General features: G+C 39.0%; 1 protein-coding gene and 1 long non-coding RNA gene across 4 annotated transcripts in view; one reads left to right on the forward strand and one right to left on the reverse strand.

The window, feature by feature from the left end:
* Positions 1-14,889, forward strand: part of RORB (RAR related orphan receptor B) — a 208,104-nt gene extending 193,215 nt beyond the window's left edge. For all 3 annotated transcript variants that reach the window (XM_055578317.1, XM_055578316.1, XM_055578318.1), the window contains one exon: positions 10,369-14,889. In XM_055578317.1, the coding sequence (XP_055434292.1) occupies positions 10,369-10,524 (156 nt within the window). In that variant the 3' untranslated portion in view covers positions 10,525-14,889. The remainder of the gene's footprint in view (positions 1-10,368) is intronic.
* Positions 2,536-18,497, reverse strand: part of LOC129650142 (uncharacterized) — a 43,444-nt gene continuing 27,482 nt past the window's right edge. Inside the window, exons 3-4 of the long non-coding RNA XR_008713615.1 lie at positions 5,275-5,347; positions 2,536-2,942 (exon numbers count right to left, since the gene is read on the reverse strand). This is a non-coding gene — a long non-coding RNA (uncharacterized LOC129650142). The remainder of the gene's footprint in view (positions 2,943-5,274; positions 5,348-18,497) is intronic.

Raw genomic sequence — 18,497 nt, forward strand, 5'->3', positions numbered from 1 at the left:
CCAATGTATGAAAGTGAAAAGTGAAAGTGAAGTCGCTCAGTCGTGTCTGACTCTTCGCGACTCCATGGACTGCAGCAAGAGTACCAGAGAAAAGGGACACTAAGAAACTATAATAAGTTGAGAGCACAATAACTTCTTAGTCAAGGATGATACTGATGGGTCTGAACCCCAGATAGAGGAAGACACATTATAGGAACTGAGGGTGCTTATCTGAAGAACAAAAGCAAGGAAACAAATCTTCAAAAATCACATGTGAAGAAAGAGGAGACTTTGCGCCACTTGGGAGTCTGGTCTGGACAAAAGAATGGTTAGATTTTTATTCAAAATAAGGAAGAACTATAAAAGGATGAGAACTGCTGAACAGAGGGTAGACCACTGAGTGGAGTGAGGTCCCTGTCTTTGGTCAGATTCTTAGAGATTCTGCCTTGTTTCCTTCCAGATATGTTGTTAATGGCAGTCCTACCCAGAGTAGAAGATTAGACTGATGCCTTGTAAATTTTCCTTCAACTCTAATCTCCTCACCTCTAATCTGGGATTCTTTCAAAATGAAGTATCTCAAGGGCAGACTGCATGCACAGCGCTTTGCATTTCATTCACAATTCAACTTAATTAAAAATAGTGATCCTTTAGAAGAATTCTGGAAAAAGTTATGTACCAACATAAAATGATCATAAGAGGAATAAGGAGTTTTCTAATGATATCTAGCATTATTTTAGATCCTAAAGTATCTTAAATTTCTTAAGAATTGGAGTTTTTTTTAGAGGTTAAGCAACTAAGAAGTGGAGCTTATCCTCAGTTACAGACGACAGTTATCCAACTCTATATTTTTATCATTAAAACTCTCCCACTCTGCTCTTGAAGTTCTTTATTTTAAAGGGCGGGGGGCGGGGGGGTGGGGGGACGGGGACTCTGCTAGGGATACTATCAAATTTTACTTTGCACATACAGAGTACTACCATAAAAAACCTCCATGAGTTAAATATGCTGCTTCATTATGGTAACATTTTGCTAAAATTAACACATCACTAGGAAGAACATTTCTACACCATAGAGTGATAGTCTCTTTGATGTAACTTGTCACTTATCACATGGGCAAGGACAAATCCTATGCTCTTCATACCTCAATTTTCTCCCAGGTAAGAGCAAAACTTCAACATGCTTTCAGATATACTAGGCAGAAATGGTGATAATGTGGATATTTGCATCTGTCTTTCTATTGCTGTGTAGCATGTATGCATAAATGCATCTGGTTAGTTAATGTTGGCAGGAAGAATGTTTCTTGCATTTGGATCCCCCAAAGACTTTATTCCCCATATTTAGCACCCTAAAATCCAGAGTTAGACAAAAACTATTCCACTTCAGGGGATCATCTTCTTATCAGAAAACTGTGGTTCTTTCGTCTGTAAAATGAAGATTATAATTTCTTACTCCTATAGAGAAGTATAGGTTCAAATGAGACACATACACTGCATAAATTCTAACACACTGCGATGTGCTGATTATTACTTCCCCAAGACAGTAATCCTTGTGCTTATACCATTTTGTACTACTTGGTTGGTATCCTGATGGTGATCTGAGGTATTTGGGGGTAGAAAGAAGACAGAAATTGAAGATGAAAAATATGTAATAGCAAAAAAAAAAAAAAAAAATTAAAACACCAAGTCAGCTTAACTCTCCTTTTTCCATCTTTAGTGGGAAAGGTATACAATTATTTTATTTCTTAAGAATAATTAACATACAACATTATATTAGGCTTAGGTATATAACATAATGATTCAATAGTTGTATATGTTGTGAAGAGTCATGTCCGACTTACAAAGACTCGGACATGACTGAGCAACTGAACTGAACTGATATGTTGTGAAACGAACACCACAGTAAGTCTAGTTAAATCCATTCAGTTCTTTGCTTACGGAAAGAGAATGTTGTAAATCTGGGAATCAGAGAAAGTGTTAGAAAGGATAATTTCTTATATAAAATTCACTGGAGTCAAATGACAAAGCATTGCTTCCACTAGTCATGTGTGGATACTGAGTTTCTGTGTGGACCTTTCGCTGTAACGGTCATCATTTGATAGGAAGTTATGTGAACTAGGGGCTTCCCTGGTGGCTCAGAGGGTAAAGAGTCTGCCTGCAATGCAGGAAACCCAGGTTCGTTCCCTGGATCAGGAAGATTCTCTGGAGAAGGGAATGGCTACCCACTCCAGTATTTCTGCCTGGAGAATTCCATGGACAGGGAAGCCTAGTGGGCTACAGTCCCTGGGGTCGCAAAGAGTCGGACATGACTGAGCGACTAACACCATGTGAACTAATGTGGAGGGACCATGAAATGGAATGAGAATTGGGTTCTCATTTCTCCCTGCTCTGGACCGTGTGGTTTTGCATAAGTCACTCCATTTTTCTAAGTCTCAGGTTCAAGTGTGTTGGGGAAAGGGAAGGGACAGGCAAGTCTCTTGAGTTCCTGACTGCCTTCATACTCTAAGGACAATGGCGCCATTGACATATAGGGACACCCACTCATCAAACCCACACTCTCCAAAAGAAATAAACAGCTTTATTTAAATCCAAGGAAAACTATTCCACCATACCACAGATGCTTTTCATATTTTCAGAAATTTCTTCTTTCACCTTCATAGCCATGGAGCTCTTCTGCCTCCATGACACACCTAAAATAGTGAGGCAATCGGGCACACAGTATGAAGCTTATCTCCAAAAAAATGTGCACATATGCAACTGCTGTATTCAAGTCCAGGGGTTTGAGTTATAGTCTCAGTAAGTGGGGTGGATCTGCCTCTGTGCAAAGGACAAAGACTGTTAATACTGCCAGCCAGTTTGACTCTGAACAGGTGTAGCCGGCTTCAAGTGAGGTGCAGGGTTCAGACATAATTATTAGATTTCATCTTGAAAAAACTGTCTCCAAAACACCTTCTGCATGCCCAGTTCCTGAAATTAAAGTTCAAGTAGAAATGCCTTATATTTTTGACCAAACTTGGACCTGGAGAGGATTTTAAATTCAGGAATTTTAATCCATTAACTAAAAGTTCTCAACCCCTGTGTATTAATCAGTTTATTTATTTTTTGGTTTGTTTGCAGTAAAAATAAATAATCTAATTTCCTCTTTTCATGATCATAATGATAATATGTACCATATATATAATGAACCATCAGAACTAGCTTAGTTATTCTGCACAAGTGACTTGACCTCTGTGTCTCGGTTTTCTTATTTGTAAAATGTGATTAAAGATAGTATTGATGTCATATGGTTATTTTGAGGACTGAATGAGATCAAATATAAGCATGGTGCGTGATTCATAACCAACATGTAGGTGCTGTTGTTGTAGCTGCTGTGGACAGAAGAAACTTTGTTTCTGTAGGGAAATGTTTTATCCAAGAAATGGGTATATTTGAACTAATAGCTGATGAATGCATACTGTTTCAAAGGATGGAAGTTAGAGGTTTAGGGAGGTGAAGTATGGCATTCCAAGTGATGGGGGCAATGCTCTATGTATAAGAAAGTATACACTGTATGCAGACCCTGAATAATAGTTAGATTTGGCTGGATCCCGGATTGGAGAAATGAGGAAATGAGATAACACTGGTCATTCTCACTAAAGCTCACAAAAGAAATACATATATACTGGAGAAGGACATGTCAACCCACTCCAGTATTCTTGTTTGGAAAATCCCATAAACAGAGAAGCCTGGCAGGCTACAGTCCATGGGGTCACAAAGAGTCAGATACCACTGAGCAACTAAACATGTATATACATATATGGGCTTCTCTGGTGGCTCAGACAGTAAAGAATCTGACTGCTGGTTCAGGAAGATCCCCTAGAGAGAGGAATAGCTACCCACTCCAGTATTCTTGCTTGGAGAATTCTATGGACAGAGGAGCCTGGAGGGCCACAGTCCATGGGTCACAAAGAGTTGGACATGACTGAGTGACTATGTATATATATGTATATGTATGTATATATGTATATGCATATATACACATATATTTTTAAGCCCCATATGACTAGGGGAGGCAGCCCATCTGTTCTCTGGGCTTTACTTTTTTTTGGTCTCCTAAATAAGGAGGTTGGACTGGATGGTCGTTAAGGTCCCTTCAGTATAACATTCTTTGACTCTAGAAGAGAAAAACAAAGGTTGCTTCTAACATCTTCTTTTGCCTCCCAGTATTCAGTCCTGTGCAGTAGTTTTAAGGACTCTTTAGATGTTCTGCCACTACAATAAGTGAATAAATAGATTTCTCCAGGTCTTACAGATTCAAACGAGTACTCTATGCACTACAGTAGTGAATTTAAGGTGATATTGTAGTCCCAAAGCATACACTGTTTATAAACCCCACATCCAGGGGTCAGCATTCCTATCAGGCTTTCTGTTTCTGGCAGAACAACAAAACTGCCATCAACACAGAGAGGGGAATTTTTCTAATGTAGCAGTAGCAAGTTTCTAAATAAAAGCTTATATGAGGGAAGGTTTACACAGCCCTACTTTACAGTGTAAATAATTGAGATTTTTATCTGAAACAAATCACTCCTAGTCACTCTCACTTTAGTAAGCACTATTAGGATACAGATTTAGGGGGAAAAAAAAAAAAAAACAGCTGTGCTGACTCATAGATAGGGTCTATGGAGCAAGCAGACACTGATGGAGAGATCACTGAAAACTGCCAAGGGTCATTTACAATGAGTTTCATTGCTGTCTCAGTAAGATCAAGAGAGACTATGTCATGATTAATAATGGGATGTTTACGCCTGAAGCCTACTTATTCTTTGTGCAGGACACTAGATGTCACATTAGAATTCCTAGCAGGTGGGCCTGGGATTCATCAGTTTAATCTGGAACAGCACAGTCTGTCTAGTCACCACTTGAGTCCCTGCTCAGATGATGTGGCCTCATGGTCTGAGCCTCCCTGTTCTCCTTCATATTTAGTTGCTGCTGCTGCTAAGTCGCTTCCGTCATGTCCTACTCTGTGCAACCCCATAGACGGCAGCCCACCAGGCTCCCCCGTCCCTGGGATTCCCCAGGCAAGAACACTGGAGTGGGTTGCCATTTCCTTCTCCAGTGCATGAAAGTGACTAGGCTCCTTCGTCCATGGGATTTTCCAGGCAAGAGTACTGGAGTGGGGTGCCATTGCCTTCTCCGCATATTTAGTTAGGAATTTGTTTTATATTTAATTTTTCTGTACTTTATTAAACTACAACGTATGTGCGGAAAGTTCTTAACTCATCAGTGTTTAGCTCAATGAATCATCAAGCAGTTAACATACCAGTGTAACCGCTGCCCAGGTTAAGACCAGGCACCCCAGAAGCCCTGCTCAGCTTCCCCAAGTGGGATATACCCTGTAAAATAAAGCAAGAAGAGGCAAGATTACAGAAAACAGTTCAACAGATCATCCAAGATTTCTAATTCCAAATCAATTCTCAAGAAACAGCTTTCTTAGGGAGTAGTTTTCTACTTCAACCTACATGTATAATGAGTGTATATTGTATACCAGATGCAGGGGAGGGAGCAAAAAATAATACACAGTCTTGGCCCGTGAGTGCTTTCCTTGAGGAGTCCCTGAGAGAGATCAGATTATTTCAACTCATGTTAGTCATTTATAGCTTGCTGGCATACACCATAGGTCCCACACCCAGAAATTTTAGGGATTGTCTGTCAGACTAATAGTCTATAAGAAGGAGAGAGGTGGTCTTTGTTTGTTTGTTTTTTGGCTATTCCACAAGACATTCAGTATCTTAGTTCCCTGACCAAGGATGGAACCTGTGCCCCCTGCCATGGGAGCTCTGAGCCTTAAACCACTGGACCACCAGGGAAGTTCCAGAAGAGAGGTTTTGATGTTACTCCTCACTCATGAAGTTGCAAGTTGATGTATTGGTTAGGACTCTTGAGTTACAAGGAACAAGAACCAACTCCCACTAGGAAAAGCAAGAAGAAAATAATAAAACTAATGGAGAGAAATCTCATGGAACCTAAGGTCAGAAATCCAGCCCCCTTTCAGGAAATGCTGGGACAAGAAATTGGGAAGCCTTCAGAATTCTTCATCCCACAAGTTTATCTCTCCTTAGGTACCTGCTTTCTTCTTCCTCTCTGAATACCAGTTTTCTCTGCTTCCTTGGTCTTGGTGAAATATGGCTAGCTCTTAGCTCCTTAGGTCACTACAAAGTAATTTAGAAAGTACATTTAGAAAGTAATTTGTTACATTTAGAAAGTAATTTGCTGGCTCTCCATCTGATTCCAGATTCCAATCCCAGCTGAAGGAAGTGTCTGCTTCCACTTTAGTCAGCAATTCCCAGAGTAGAGAAAACATCCCATACAGCATGGATGTCAGGTGGAGTAAGGATGGTGGAAGAGTCTAGGCCAAATATCTAGATTTAGCTAAACAAAAACTCCAAAAAGAGTGAATTGAGAAGACGAATGGATGTATAGCCTCACTGGGTATTTCCTGCCTTTATCAGTGCTTCTGCAGTTTCTTCTGCTTTAATCAAGCCATTGTTGACTTCCTGCTTCATGTTGGAAAGCATCATGATGGCCTGAAAGCCCACATGAACATAATCTCTAGTTTTCACCTTTGCATGTTCCATTTGTTCAACATCAAATGTGCCAATTATAAAATTGTGGGTTTTCTCATAAAACCACCCTCTGGAAAGAAGCATAGGATTATTATCTCTTCTCAGCTATTTTTCTTCTTATAGACCCCTGTAGGTATAAGCTAAAGCTTTCTTCTTACAAGAAATGTTTATCATAAGAGAGTGAGATGAATAGATGAGTGTGAAAATGCCTTTTTCTAGACCCTCTGTCTACTTCTGCCATGGGGATTATTTAAACATGATGAAATCTCATGACGATTTGAAATCAACTACCCCTTCCATCTCCAAGTGCTTCTAGATCACCACCCCAGCTATTTAAAAAGTTGTTGAGCCTTCAACTACTGCTGAGGCTTCTCTGAGCTCCTTTTGACATTGGGTTTCCCAGCTGCAGTACATAATATCTTCTCAACCCAGGGTTTGAACCCACTTCTCCTGTGTCTTCTGCATCGGTAGGAGGATTCTTAACTACTGAGCCTCCTGGGGAAACCCCAACACACAATATGTGTGTGTCACTTGTCATGTCTGACTCTTTGCAACCCCATGGACTATAGCTCATCAGGCTCCTCTGTCTGTGGGATTATCCTGGCAAGAATACTGGAGTGAGTTGCCATTTCCTCCTCCAGGGCATCTTCCTGACCCAGGGATCAAACCTGCATCTCCTGCGTCTCCTGTATTGCAGATAGATTCTTTACTGCTGAGCCATCTAGGAAGCAAACATACAATATATAGAGAATCAATTTTGGTTGCTTGTTTAGGGGCTAAGCTGGTTTCTTGTCCTCCATGTTATTTGGCTGAAAACATGACCTTGACTATTTCTCTCCTTGAGGGAAGCATTACAGTCATAGATGGCTTGTATTGACTCACTTAACCCTCACAACAACTCTCTGAGATAGGGATTGTCATAATTGTCATCTGACAGATAAAGAAGCTAATAGGTTAAGTGACTTGTCCAAGATCATATAACTGTAAAGAGCAAATCAGGGATTCAAATGCAGACAGTCAGGCTCATTGAAAGTCCATATTTTTATCACTAGACTAGTCCTCTTTATGTAGTATTTGTGTTTCATAGGGAACTCAGGAAATTTCATTACTTGTCTCTCACCAAACTAATAGAACCAAGCAAATGAAACCTTCCCTCTCTAGATATGATAATTCTTAACAGCCTCCAGAAAAGAAGCTAACTTGACACTCAGTTACCAGTACTATTTCTTATATGATAAAGAATTTGTCAATTTTTAAAAACAGCTGTAAATTTATAAGATTTGAATCTCTTAACAGTGCTTCTCAAAGTCTATTCTATGGACCCGGTGCACCAGTATCCTCAGGATATGTATTTCAAACATGAAATCTGAGCTCCCCATCTAGGTTTCATGAAACAGAATCCCTACCAGTGGATTGCAGTAATCTGCATTTTTAGGAAGCACCCCAGCAATTCTTGTGCACACCAAAGATTGACAAGCATTACAGAGTTGCATCTGGGTGTTGTAGGAACTCTGCACATCATCAGTTCAACTGCAGATGATTACAGAAAGCTTTCAAAGCCTCTATGCATTCAGTAGCTATTTCAGGGAGAATTGTAATGTGTAAGAAGTTTTCTGAAATTGTTACAGTCTCCTTCTGTGTGAACCAGCTGGTTAAGAAAGCTTGAATAATTTCCGAAGGGACTCTAGTTAGTGGACATTTGTACACTCTTTACCTATGAAAATATAGAAAAGACACTGCTTTCCACCAGGATTCAAATCAAATCTTTCAGAATGGGATTCTGATCATCTTTCTTAAAATTCTTCCAAAGACCTTAACAGAGACCGTGAGACCTAGCATAACCTGTCTATGCAGCCTCCCCAGCTTTATCCTTGAACATGCTCACCCACTGCTCCAGGGACACTGAACTTCTTTTAGTTCTAATACCGCATATGATCCTGGAACATATTATACACCCCCCAGCCCCAGCATCTGGTTAGCTCTCTCTCTCTCTCCCTTCAGAGCCCAGCTTAAATGGTCCTTTCTCAGAAGTGCCTGCCTTACAGAAGTCAGAGCATCCTATTGTCTACCACTTCTCCTAGCATCGTTCCTTCATGGCACTCGCCACAGTTTTTCAGTCTGCTTTTGACTGTGTGGTCATATTCATCTGTCTTCTCACATAGATTATAAGCAATAACACTACTGTTTGTGAACTCTGGTGTCTAGTAGAAGTGTCTGCTACCAGTTTAAGTACCTCATAATGTTGAAAAGTCCCGATTCTCAGTCTAAAATTTAACATCCATTCTGTAAAAATTCTACAGTTTTTTTTTTTTCATTTCTATCCCTATGATTAAATAGCAGTGAACTGAAAATTCTGAACGCCAGACTTCTTTGTGTGTTCTAGATCCCTTTAATGAATATGTCAACAGCTCTAATCCTGCTGCTATTTTTAAATGGCTCATAGTGTGGTTATATAGTCATTAGTTGTTAAAAGGAAAGTTAATGAAAGAGTGGAAATTTCTGATTTTGAAAAGTCACAAAGTAACTAATTATCTATTTCCTCCTTTACTTCAAAGGCTGAAATGGTTTCTTATTATTGAATAGGGTAGGGAGAGCAGTGAGCCTAATTGGTGATTAGATGGGTTTATTTTATTTCATCATTGCTTTCAAGTGTACCTTTGGTCAACTATATGAACTATCAAGCTTATCTTTTGTAAAAGTATTATCTATATGAGAGTATTTCTTATTCCCACAGTAATTTGATCACAATGATACTTGGTTTTAAGCAAATTTGACACTAAATGATGGATTCTAAGTGTTTCAGAATTGTAAGTGTGTTAAAAGCTAGAATTGTCCAGAACCTGATGACATATATAGTGTTTAACAAACTGGGTATTTTAAATTATTTAAACACCATCTTCTGGGTATTTACATTTACAAAATTATATCTTACATGATACTAAAATATCAAAACCTAACAGTTATAAGTGGATGTTCTCAAAAAAAAATAATAATAAGTGGATGCTCTCCCATGACTTTTTAAAACACCTCTCCAAGGAAGCTGAGTGCCAGTGACCTCCCAAATTCTCCCTTGATTAAATATAGGTTTCATTTTATGCATTAAAGTGGGAAAGGATTAGAGAGATCGTGGCAGGCTAGTGACCTTGAGAGCAGAGCAGTCCAGATCGTTGTGAATTACACCTCATATGATTTATGTTATACCTTTCTAACACTGTCATCTTCCAAAACTAAAAATCTGATATTCACATTATAAAAATCTATGGGAAATGGTAGATAAGGATATTAACTAATTGTATTTCATGCCTACAGTATTCTTAGCACTTTCATATTAATTTCATCACTTGGTTTATACAACAACTCAATGAAATAGATGCTACGAATAAGTCCATTTTACAAATGAGAAAACTGAGACATAGAGGGTGTCACAGACATATAGCCATTTAGCTATTTTAGAACCAGGATTCCAACTTCGTCAGCCTGCCCGGCCAACACCTCCTCCTAATGATTAGACTAAACTCCCTTCCATACATACTTTCTATAAGAACAATGAACTAGGAAGCTTGGTCCTGCTTTCTTTCCTGCTCTTTATTTTCTCTTTAGAGAGCGGGGGAGGAAGGTGTTTTGTTTTGTTTTGTTCTAAAGGAGAAGCTGAAAGTGAGCCTTCTTTCTTTTTGAACATCTTTTTCCAAAGTCGGTTCCCTTCATCTGGGGCCAGGAAGGACACTGATTCAGGAGACCGAGCACTAATGAGCTTCCCTCTTTGTCTCCTTCCCTGTCTCTCCACTCTGCAGCTAATAGCCAAGATACCAACCATCACAGCAGTTTGCAACTTGCACGGGGAGAAGCTGCAGGTATTTAAGCAATCGCATCCAGACATAGTGAATACACTCTTTCCTCCGTTATACAAGGAGCTCTTTAATCCTGACTGTGCCACCGTCTGCAAATGAAGGCGACAAGCGAACTGTCTCCTAGTCGTGGAATGCATCACCATTAAGACAAAAGCAATGTGTTCATGAGGACTTAAGGAAAATGTCACTACTGCAACATTAGGAATGTCCTGCACTTAATAGAATTATTTTTCACCGCTACAGTTTGAAGAATGTAAATATGCACCTGAGTGGGGCTCTTTTATTTGTTTGTTTGTTTTTGAAATGACCATAAATATACAAATATAGGACACTGGGTGTTATCTTTTTTTAATTTTATTCAGGTATGTTTGGGGAAACAACTGTTTATAGAATTTTATTGTAGATATATACAAGAACAGAGCAGTACTTTACCTGATTACTTTTCCTGTTGATTGTTCAAATATAATTTAAGAAAATTCTACTTAATAGGCTTACTGATTTCTATGTTTTTAGATAGGCGATGCATGTATAAATTTGTAGCTGTCTTGGAAAGCACTGTGCAGGTATGTGATAAGTATATAATATCTGAGAATATTATATATGACTATTACTTATACACACACATGCACTGTGGCTTAAAATATCAAATATACTAGCAAAGGAGGTTCAGTCAGGCGCTCTTACGTTATTTACCTTCTGTGTTATATGTTACCTTTATGTTAGACAATCAGGATTTTGTTTTTCCAGCCAGAGTTTTCATCTGCAGTTAATAGCAGAATGGTACCAATTCAGAAATAAGTTGACAAAGGAATAAATATAACGCATGACCTCTGTAGAAAAACTCTGTTTCGATCAATGACATCAAAGCCTTGTCAAGATGGTACATATTGGAAAAAAAATTAACTATGTGGAGTCATTTTCTTGTTTTAAGAATTAGGCCACAGAAAACATTGTGGAGTCCAGGGCCTTTTGACCAAACAACAGATATTTCCTATTTTTCACCAGGACACAAAAACCATCTTTTTTTCTTTGAATTTCAAGTTGTGAGAGGAACTTGATTTTGGTGCTTGTTGAATCAACAGAGAAATACAGTCGGTAGATTATGACCACCAGCAATTTTTTCTAAAAAAATTGGAGTAAAAGAGCAAATCAGAACCCAGGGTCCTAATACCATTTCATGTAAACATTTTATCTCTTTTGCAAAGAAGTAGAGAATATACAAAGCAAAGAAATAGTTCTTTATGTTCATTCTCTTTAATAAGTTTGTTAGGAAAAAAGCAGCAATAAATAAAGGGGAAGGCAGGACTTTCTATGTTCTTCTAGTCTGGGACCTCTAATTTTTTTCAACTCCAAAATGTTATATTATAAAAATTTAGTAAAACCTTGATAGATTAGAATAAAAGATCTGTGTTATTCTACAGAACGAATGCACCCCAAAGCCAAAACTATTTCTGGTGCCGTTTGAAATTGCATTATCCATCTACCCTGGGGTTATTCTTTTAGCAACGTTTAAAAGTACAGAATGCCAGAGTCGAGATCAGGATTAGACAACTTGGATTTCCTAGTACAAGATCTCACTTCTCCACTTGCCCTCCAATCAAAGTGATCACCAGAAAAACATAAATTCCAAGAAGCTTGTTCTGCCTGTGTTCTGGAGGCCTTGTGCCTTTAGTCTCATTTGGTCCCAAACAAGAGTTTTTAAACGGGATCTAGAGAGGAGCTTTGTGTATAAGACAGGGAAAATTATGATCTGTAAGTGTAGCCTGGCCATCAACTCTTGAAGACCTGCCCTTATCTCATCTAACACTTATATACACACACACATATACACACACACAAATGCACACCTGCTTTGTGAAGTTTCCATCAGTGGAAACTGATTTTTTTTAATCTTATGCTCTCCTGAAGTTGGATGGTTGACAGCCATCTCCAGGATGCCACAGCACTGGTCACTGATGATCAAACAGTAGTGTTCATCTTGTCTTTTAGAAAACAGAGCCTTTTCCCACCTCATGATTGATGAATTCCAAACCAATGGAGAAAAAAGGCTTTAAAATAATGAATCCCTTTCTCAACTACTGTTATATTCAATTAATTTAACTACAGTGAACCAAATTACCTTCAGTGTCTAAGAAGACAGCTGTAGACTGCTTATTATGCTGCTACAGGGACTCAATTCTTTTTGGTGTAAATGTCACTCCTGTTAGCTCTTTGTATAAAGAATTAATTCCAAGAGTCATATTTCCTTCTAATGGAAAGATTACTTTACTGATTGCTAGGAAAACAGGGTAATGGAAGGCACTCAATTAAACCAAGCTGTTTCCAAATGCAATGTATGTTTTATGATTGGCTTGTGATAGGCAATGCTTAATGTGTCTACTTGGCGTTTCCCTTTGAGCTTTGAACTTATGTCAAACTTTGCTTTCATTGTTCAGTTGGACTAGTGTTTCCTATTGTCAGCCTGTAATTCCTGCTCAGTTGCAAAGGGAACCATTTGTTTCCTCCAATTTACCTTAGAGGATTTAAATTGACTTAATTGATGAAGTGGCTGAGAATTTTCCCTCCCTTGTCCCATGGGTGATGTAGGAAAAAGATTGTTCCCCACATATGCCTCAGGAGGTCCTGGATTTGAATTTGTGTTGTTTCCACTGATGCAATCATTTCGTTGGGACGGCATGAACCTTTTGAAGCGAGGGGAGAGGAAACAGCTAACAACTGAACCAGAACAAAACAGTGGAAACCAGTACGCACTCAGCCCCTTGCAGTTGAGAAAAGAGATTTCCAATTTTTGCCACAATTGCCAAATCTGTCCCTTGAAAGACAGCCAAGTCATGTGTTCAGTGGTAACCAAGTACCTTTAAAAGCTGCCCTTTGAATGTCTCCTGTGACTACCTCTGAAGGTATTTTGAAATTTTGGTTAACAACTTTCTTGACCACATGCAACCTTTGTCCCTTTCCCATGAAGACTCACAAGTGTTTGCAACACATTCATAAGGTGGGCACTGGAAGAAAGGACCCAGGATCTGTACTTTTCACTTCATGCTTCGTAAATGACAATCACTGCTTGATGCAGATGTTGCACTGTATCCACTCAGGGATGTTTTATTTTGTTTTTAAAAAAGGTACACCAAGAAGGAGGGGGGCAAAAAACAGGAAAATGACAATAAAATGTAAATGGCACAAATTAAATATGCCAGTGAGAGAACCACTCTGACAAGGCTTTCGGACCAATGAGGGGTAACTTCATGCTGTAAGCTGAATTTACTTCTGTTTGGACTTGCTGAAAAATTGCTCATGAGTAAGAACAACTTAGCTTCATTTTCTAAAATCTCCTAAGAGCCAAATGATCCAGTTGCCCCATTTATAGGAATATGTATCTCCCAGAGAACCCAGGCTTCCTATACAAGTCCTATACAAGTCAGTGGCATTCACCGCCTGACAAGGGAGGTGATTTGTGGTCTGTGAAAAGAAAAGAAAGTTTTGGAGGGAACATAGGAGAATAAGGAATTCCACATCTGGCCTATCATCTCATCTCTAGCCCTACTGTCTGTGACTCCGGTCCTCTTTGTATTCCTTTTTCTGCAGCTCTTTTACCCCCCAAAGATTGAAAACTGAGGGTGGAGATGTATTTGACAAACATACCCTTTCTGGATTTCCCTTGTTTTAAAAGTGGTCTTCAGGACTCTGGACCACTGAGTAGGTAAAAACAGACAATACAGAGGTCTCTTAGGTAATCAGATTTCTTTGATAGAATCTAAGAGACTCTGGATATTAACAGTAGGTGCCAGGAGGCATTAGTTCATGTCCTATCACAGCTGCCTGCTCCACACACAACTTCCCAGCAGTCAAGCTAAACTGCTTGTAGAAAACCTCGCACATGGATAGTCAATTCACGCTCACTCCCTACAGTCCCATGTAGAGAGTGACTTGACTGCAAAAGCAATTCTTATGTCCCAAGGACACAACTTAACAGCTTTTTTCAAAGCCATCAATCAGATGCAAATTATGTCAGTTTTGTTCTGTATTCTGTTTCCATTTATCATAGAAGCTAGGAAAAATTCTACTGTTATTGAAAATTAGAAGAAAAAACATTTTCCTGATTCCTTTCTCTCTCGAAGCTACTACAGTTGGCAGTTAGTTCAGACAAGGGCCTCTGTGCCCTGACAGAACCACCGTTTAAGAGAACAGCAATAATTTGAAAGTGTGCATCTGTAGTGACGCTTTGCACAGAGTCCCCTCTAACGAGAGCGGAAGTCCCACCATCTGCTTTAGATGAAGTGGTATTTGATTTTCTGTTCCCAACTGCTCATCCAAACAGCAATCTGATATGGGCAGCCACGTGTGTCTTTAGACAAGAGTTGGCATCCTTTTGGGGTTGTTGGTAGAGGAGTATCTCAGGACCAGAGAAACATGTTTGTTTAAAGCTAAGGTTAAAAATTCAACAGTCTAAGAGGGCCAGGGAGTTGGTGCAAATGAGTGAAGCAGTCTGGTGGGAAGCTAGCAAGGAAATGCCCCAATGAAAAGGGGCATCCAAGAGTCAGCTAAAGCTGAAATATTGCTAAAGTTTCTAAATCTTATGCAATCTCGTGAGTTGTAAATGTCAGTTGATTCAAGGCTTAGTGCAGACCAAACAAACATGTCTCGGGGCAGAAGGTGGTCACAACCCCTGAAAATCCAATGTTGGGGCCTATCTGACTGCAGCAAGTCTGAGCAGATACAACTCTGGGTGACATTAGAGTCAGGGGTTCAGGGGCAAGAGGTCTTGCTCTTCTGACACTTAATTTGGTTTCCATATTTGACTAGAGGATATAGTGAGAGGTCAGCTTTAAAAATGGCAAACAAATCTGAAAATGAAAATAATTTCATGATGGCTTATAAAAGACATTGTTTTGCCCAAACTTTCAGCTTCATAGAGTCAGGTGATTAGATTTCTTGCCACTTTCTGGTTCTGAAAGTCCAATGCACAATTTTTATGCTTTTGAGTCTCGGTGTGTTTCTTTAAATGTGCGGTTTCGTGATCTGCAAGTTCTTATTTTTCCCTTGGTTGTGTCTAAAGAATTTATTCCACAGTCACAATCACGTAGTCCTCCATTGTTCTGAAGTGAGGGGCCATGGATTTCTTTGCAGCGGATAGGGGTTGTCTGTTTGTGCACTTTTTTCCTTAGCTGTTGAAATTCCTCCGAAGCGAATTGGCCATATAATCTTTGCCTCCTGCATGACTGTAAGCACGACCTCCAGTGGAGCAGACAGAGCAGCTCAGTGATTGTTCTTATGGCCAAAAATAAAGCACAAGTTTACTGAGATTGAATAAACCCATTTGGGGGAAGCGCAGGGGATGTGCTCCCCCACTGGGCAGTGTGATCCTTCTGTTAAACCATACTCTTCAGGCAGTGGCTGATGGAGGGCATATGCCTGCCTGGGTCATGACCGAACACAGACACACACTAGGTATGTCAGAGAAGCTCCGGACCACACCCCCAAGCACGGTACCGTCTGCTTCATCTGATTAACACACACACACACACACACACACACACAGGAATGAAAACTACACCTATAGAAAATTGAGTATGTATTGTAGAAATGTAGAGGAAAATAAAAATATTTTTTCAGATGTAATTACTTTTAATATATGCTTGTGGAAGGTCTAATATGATGTATGCTGTCTCTGTAATTTTTGCTGTAAATAACTGGAGACAGTGAATACACTGATTTTTCTATGTCTCTGTTTAAGCATAAGACTTTGTAACGATTTTTTTAGAGGGGGAAAAACCAACAAAGAGCAAATATGTACTTGCTTCCTTTCTGCGTGTTACATACTTCTCAGAAACTGGTTGTAACGGTTTAAGCATCTTGATGGGTCATTGGTGTTAAGTGTACGCTTCCTTTTGTAAGACAGCTGAGAAAGGGACAGGGCTGTCAATTAAATCTGCTGCAAAGAATCTGTATTGAAGATTTCCCTAAGACCTGTAAACTCTATCTGAACCAGACATGAAAAAGGAAAGTTTTTTAAAAAAGAAAAAAAAATGTTGCCTGAGTAAGTCCTCTTTCCTTGTAGCAAATGGCTTAGTCCATATCCTTTCTGCACGGAATAGCTTAAGGAAAACAAACTCTGCTTTCTGATGAACAAAATATTTTTGTACACATTTATTTCGTATTAATAACCTAAGGTCACATCACTCATTCGCTGAAGCCATAACTGACCTTTACCAAATAAATGTTGTCAAGAACCTGGGGGAGGGTGGGGGGAGACTTGAGAGGGAGGAAAGTTGGAGGTGTCATGAGCTGTAACAACACAGGCAGGAGCAAGTCTGAGGAGTCTGATGCTTTTCCTGCATCCCAAACACAACTTTAAAAGGCTAATATTTTATGATGATTGATTTATAATAAAAAAAAGATATTTAGATTTAAATAAGACTTTCCAATATTTTTGAAATCCCTGACAATAATTCCTTGCTTTTAGGACTGAGAGAAATAATTTTCATGTACTTCCAACATTAAGAGATTTAATGTTTTTACCTGAGCTCCAGCCCACACGTGTCAAGTAGAGAGCAGAGGTCTGAGTCCTCCAGCGTTGAAACCATGTGGTCTGGGGCTTGGCTGTACCTACCAGGCACCACTGCACCTGCAATGTGCAGCTTGCATCTCTTACCAGCACGTGTGTCATTGTTAGCAACGCATACAACCTGCATTGCCAGACTATGTAAAATAAAAGTATTCACTCTAAAAAGCATAATAATTATATTTTTTTTTTAAAGAAATAATGCCTCCTAGAGGCTTGGATTTTTCTGGAGCTTAACTTACATTATTACATGCATTATTATTGGCTGATAGGGGCAAAAGGCAAACTACAAATAAACCCAGTGACATATGTAGTTTTAAAATCTACAGTTTTCTGATCTCTCTCTCCTTGTTTAATATGTAAGCCCTAATTTCTGTGTACGTGAGTAAAACTGCAGCCTGAGTCATTTAGGAAGTAAGCATTGAGTTTTTTTATTATAAATATACTAGAATAAAACAGCACTCCCTAACAATTAAAAAAAAGAGTTTTATATTACTTTAGAATGTAATAGGTTTTTGTCCTTATTTTATGTCCTGTAAATTATTAGTTGAATACTGTTAGCATTCCCTGGATAATGCACACATGATTTCTGAATGTTTTCTGTAAATGACAATCAATGTTTATGAAGTTCCCTCCTTTAATGCTGAACAAAATTAAAAGAAGAAAAAGGAAAAAAGTCTGGCCTCATTATTTTCTTTTTCTCACACAGGAAACAAAGAGGCTATAAAGTAGATAGATAGATTTGGCTTTGAAAATATTATTCCATGGGTTCCAACTTACAAAATTGCCCTTTTTTCCAGTAAATACTTTTTTTCCTGGAAAGGCTTGTGTCCTCATGGACCTAGTCTGAGTTAGAAATGCTCATTGAGAAAAGACCCAGGCTTCATTCTAGCCAAACAGCTTACCAAGTTGCAATTAAAATGAGAACAACACCTCTCAAAGATAGCAACTAAAATAATGCTAATAGCCCTACTTTTCTAGAACTTTAATAAAACGAAGCCCCAGCTAGCTGAGTCATAAGCAACTCCTTTGCTGTTGAAATGTTATAGCACATTTGAAATAGATGAAAGTTTTTAGATAATAATTAATAGTTAAGCCTCTCATCTGATTTTTTTTAAACAAAGCATCACCAAAATCAATGCTCACCAACATAGGAATGCTCTGATTCTTATTTGAAACTGTAGTAAGAAGTGATTGAGGCTAATCCCAGACTCACAATAATGTTTTTTAGAAAGCAGTTCTAAGAGATGACAGCGATTTTTCAGGTGCTCGGAAGCTGTTGCAGGTTGGGATCCCTAGAGCTGGCATGTTCTGAGAAATGTAGTTTAAGGAAAGATTTAATAGATTTTAAAACTAGAACCACTGGCCCATATGATAGGATAAGCATCAGAAAGCCTTTCTTCTATAGAGTCTCTCCCAACTTCAGTCTTTGAAATCAGCAGAAACCCTTGAAATATGTATGTTTCAAGACGTCCAGATCCCCTGTGGGAATCTTAACTCAAAATCATCC

The sequence above is a fragment of the Bubalus kerabau genome, chromosome 4, assembly GCF_029407905.1.
Source record: "Bubalus kerabau isolate K-KA32 ecotype Philippines breed swamp buffalo chromosome 4, PCC_UOA_SB_1v2, whole genome shotgun sequence".
In the NCBI taxonomy this organism is placed as follows: Eukaryota; Metazoa; Chordata; class Mammalia; order Artiodactyla; family Bovidae; genus Bubalus; species Bubalus kerabau.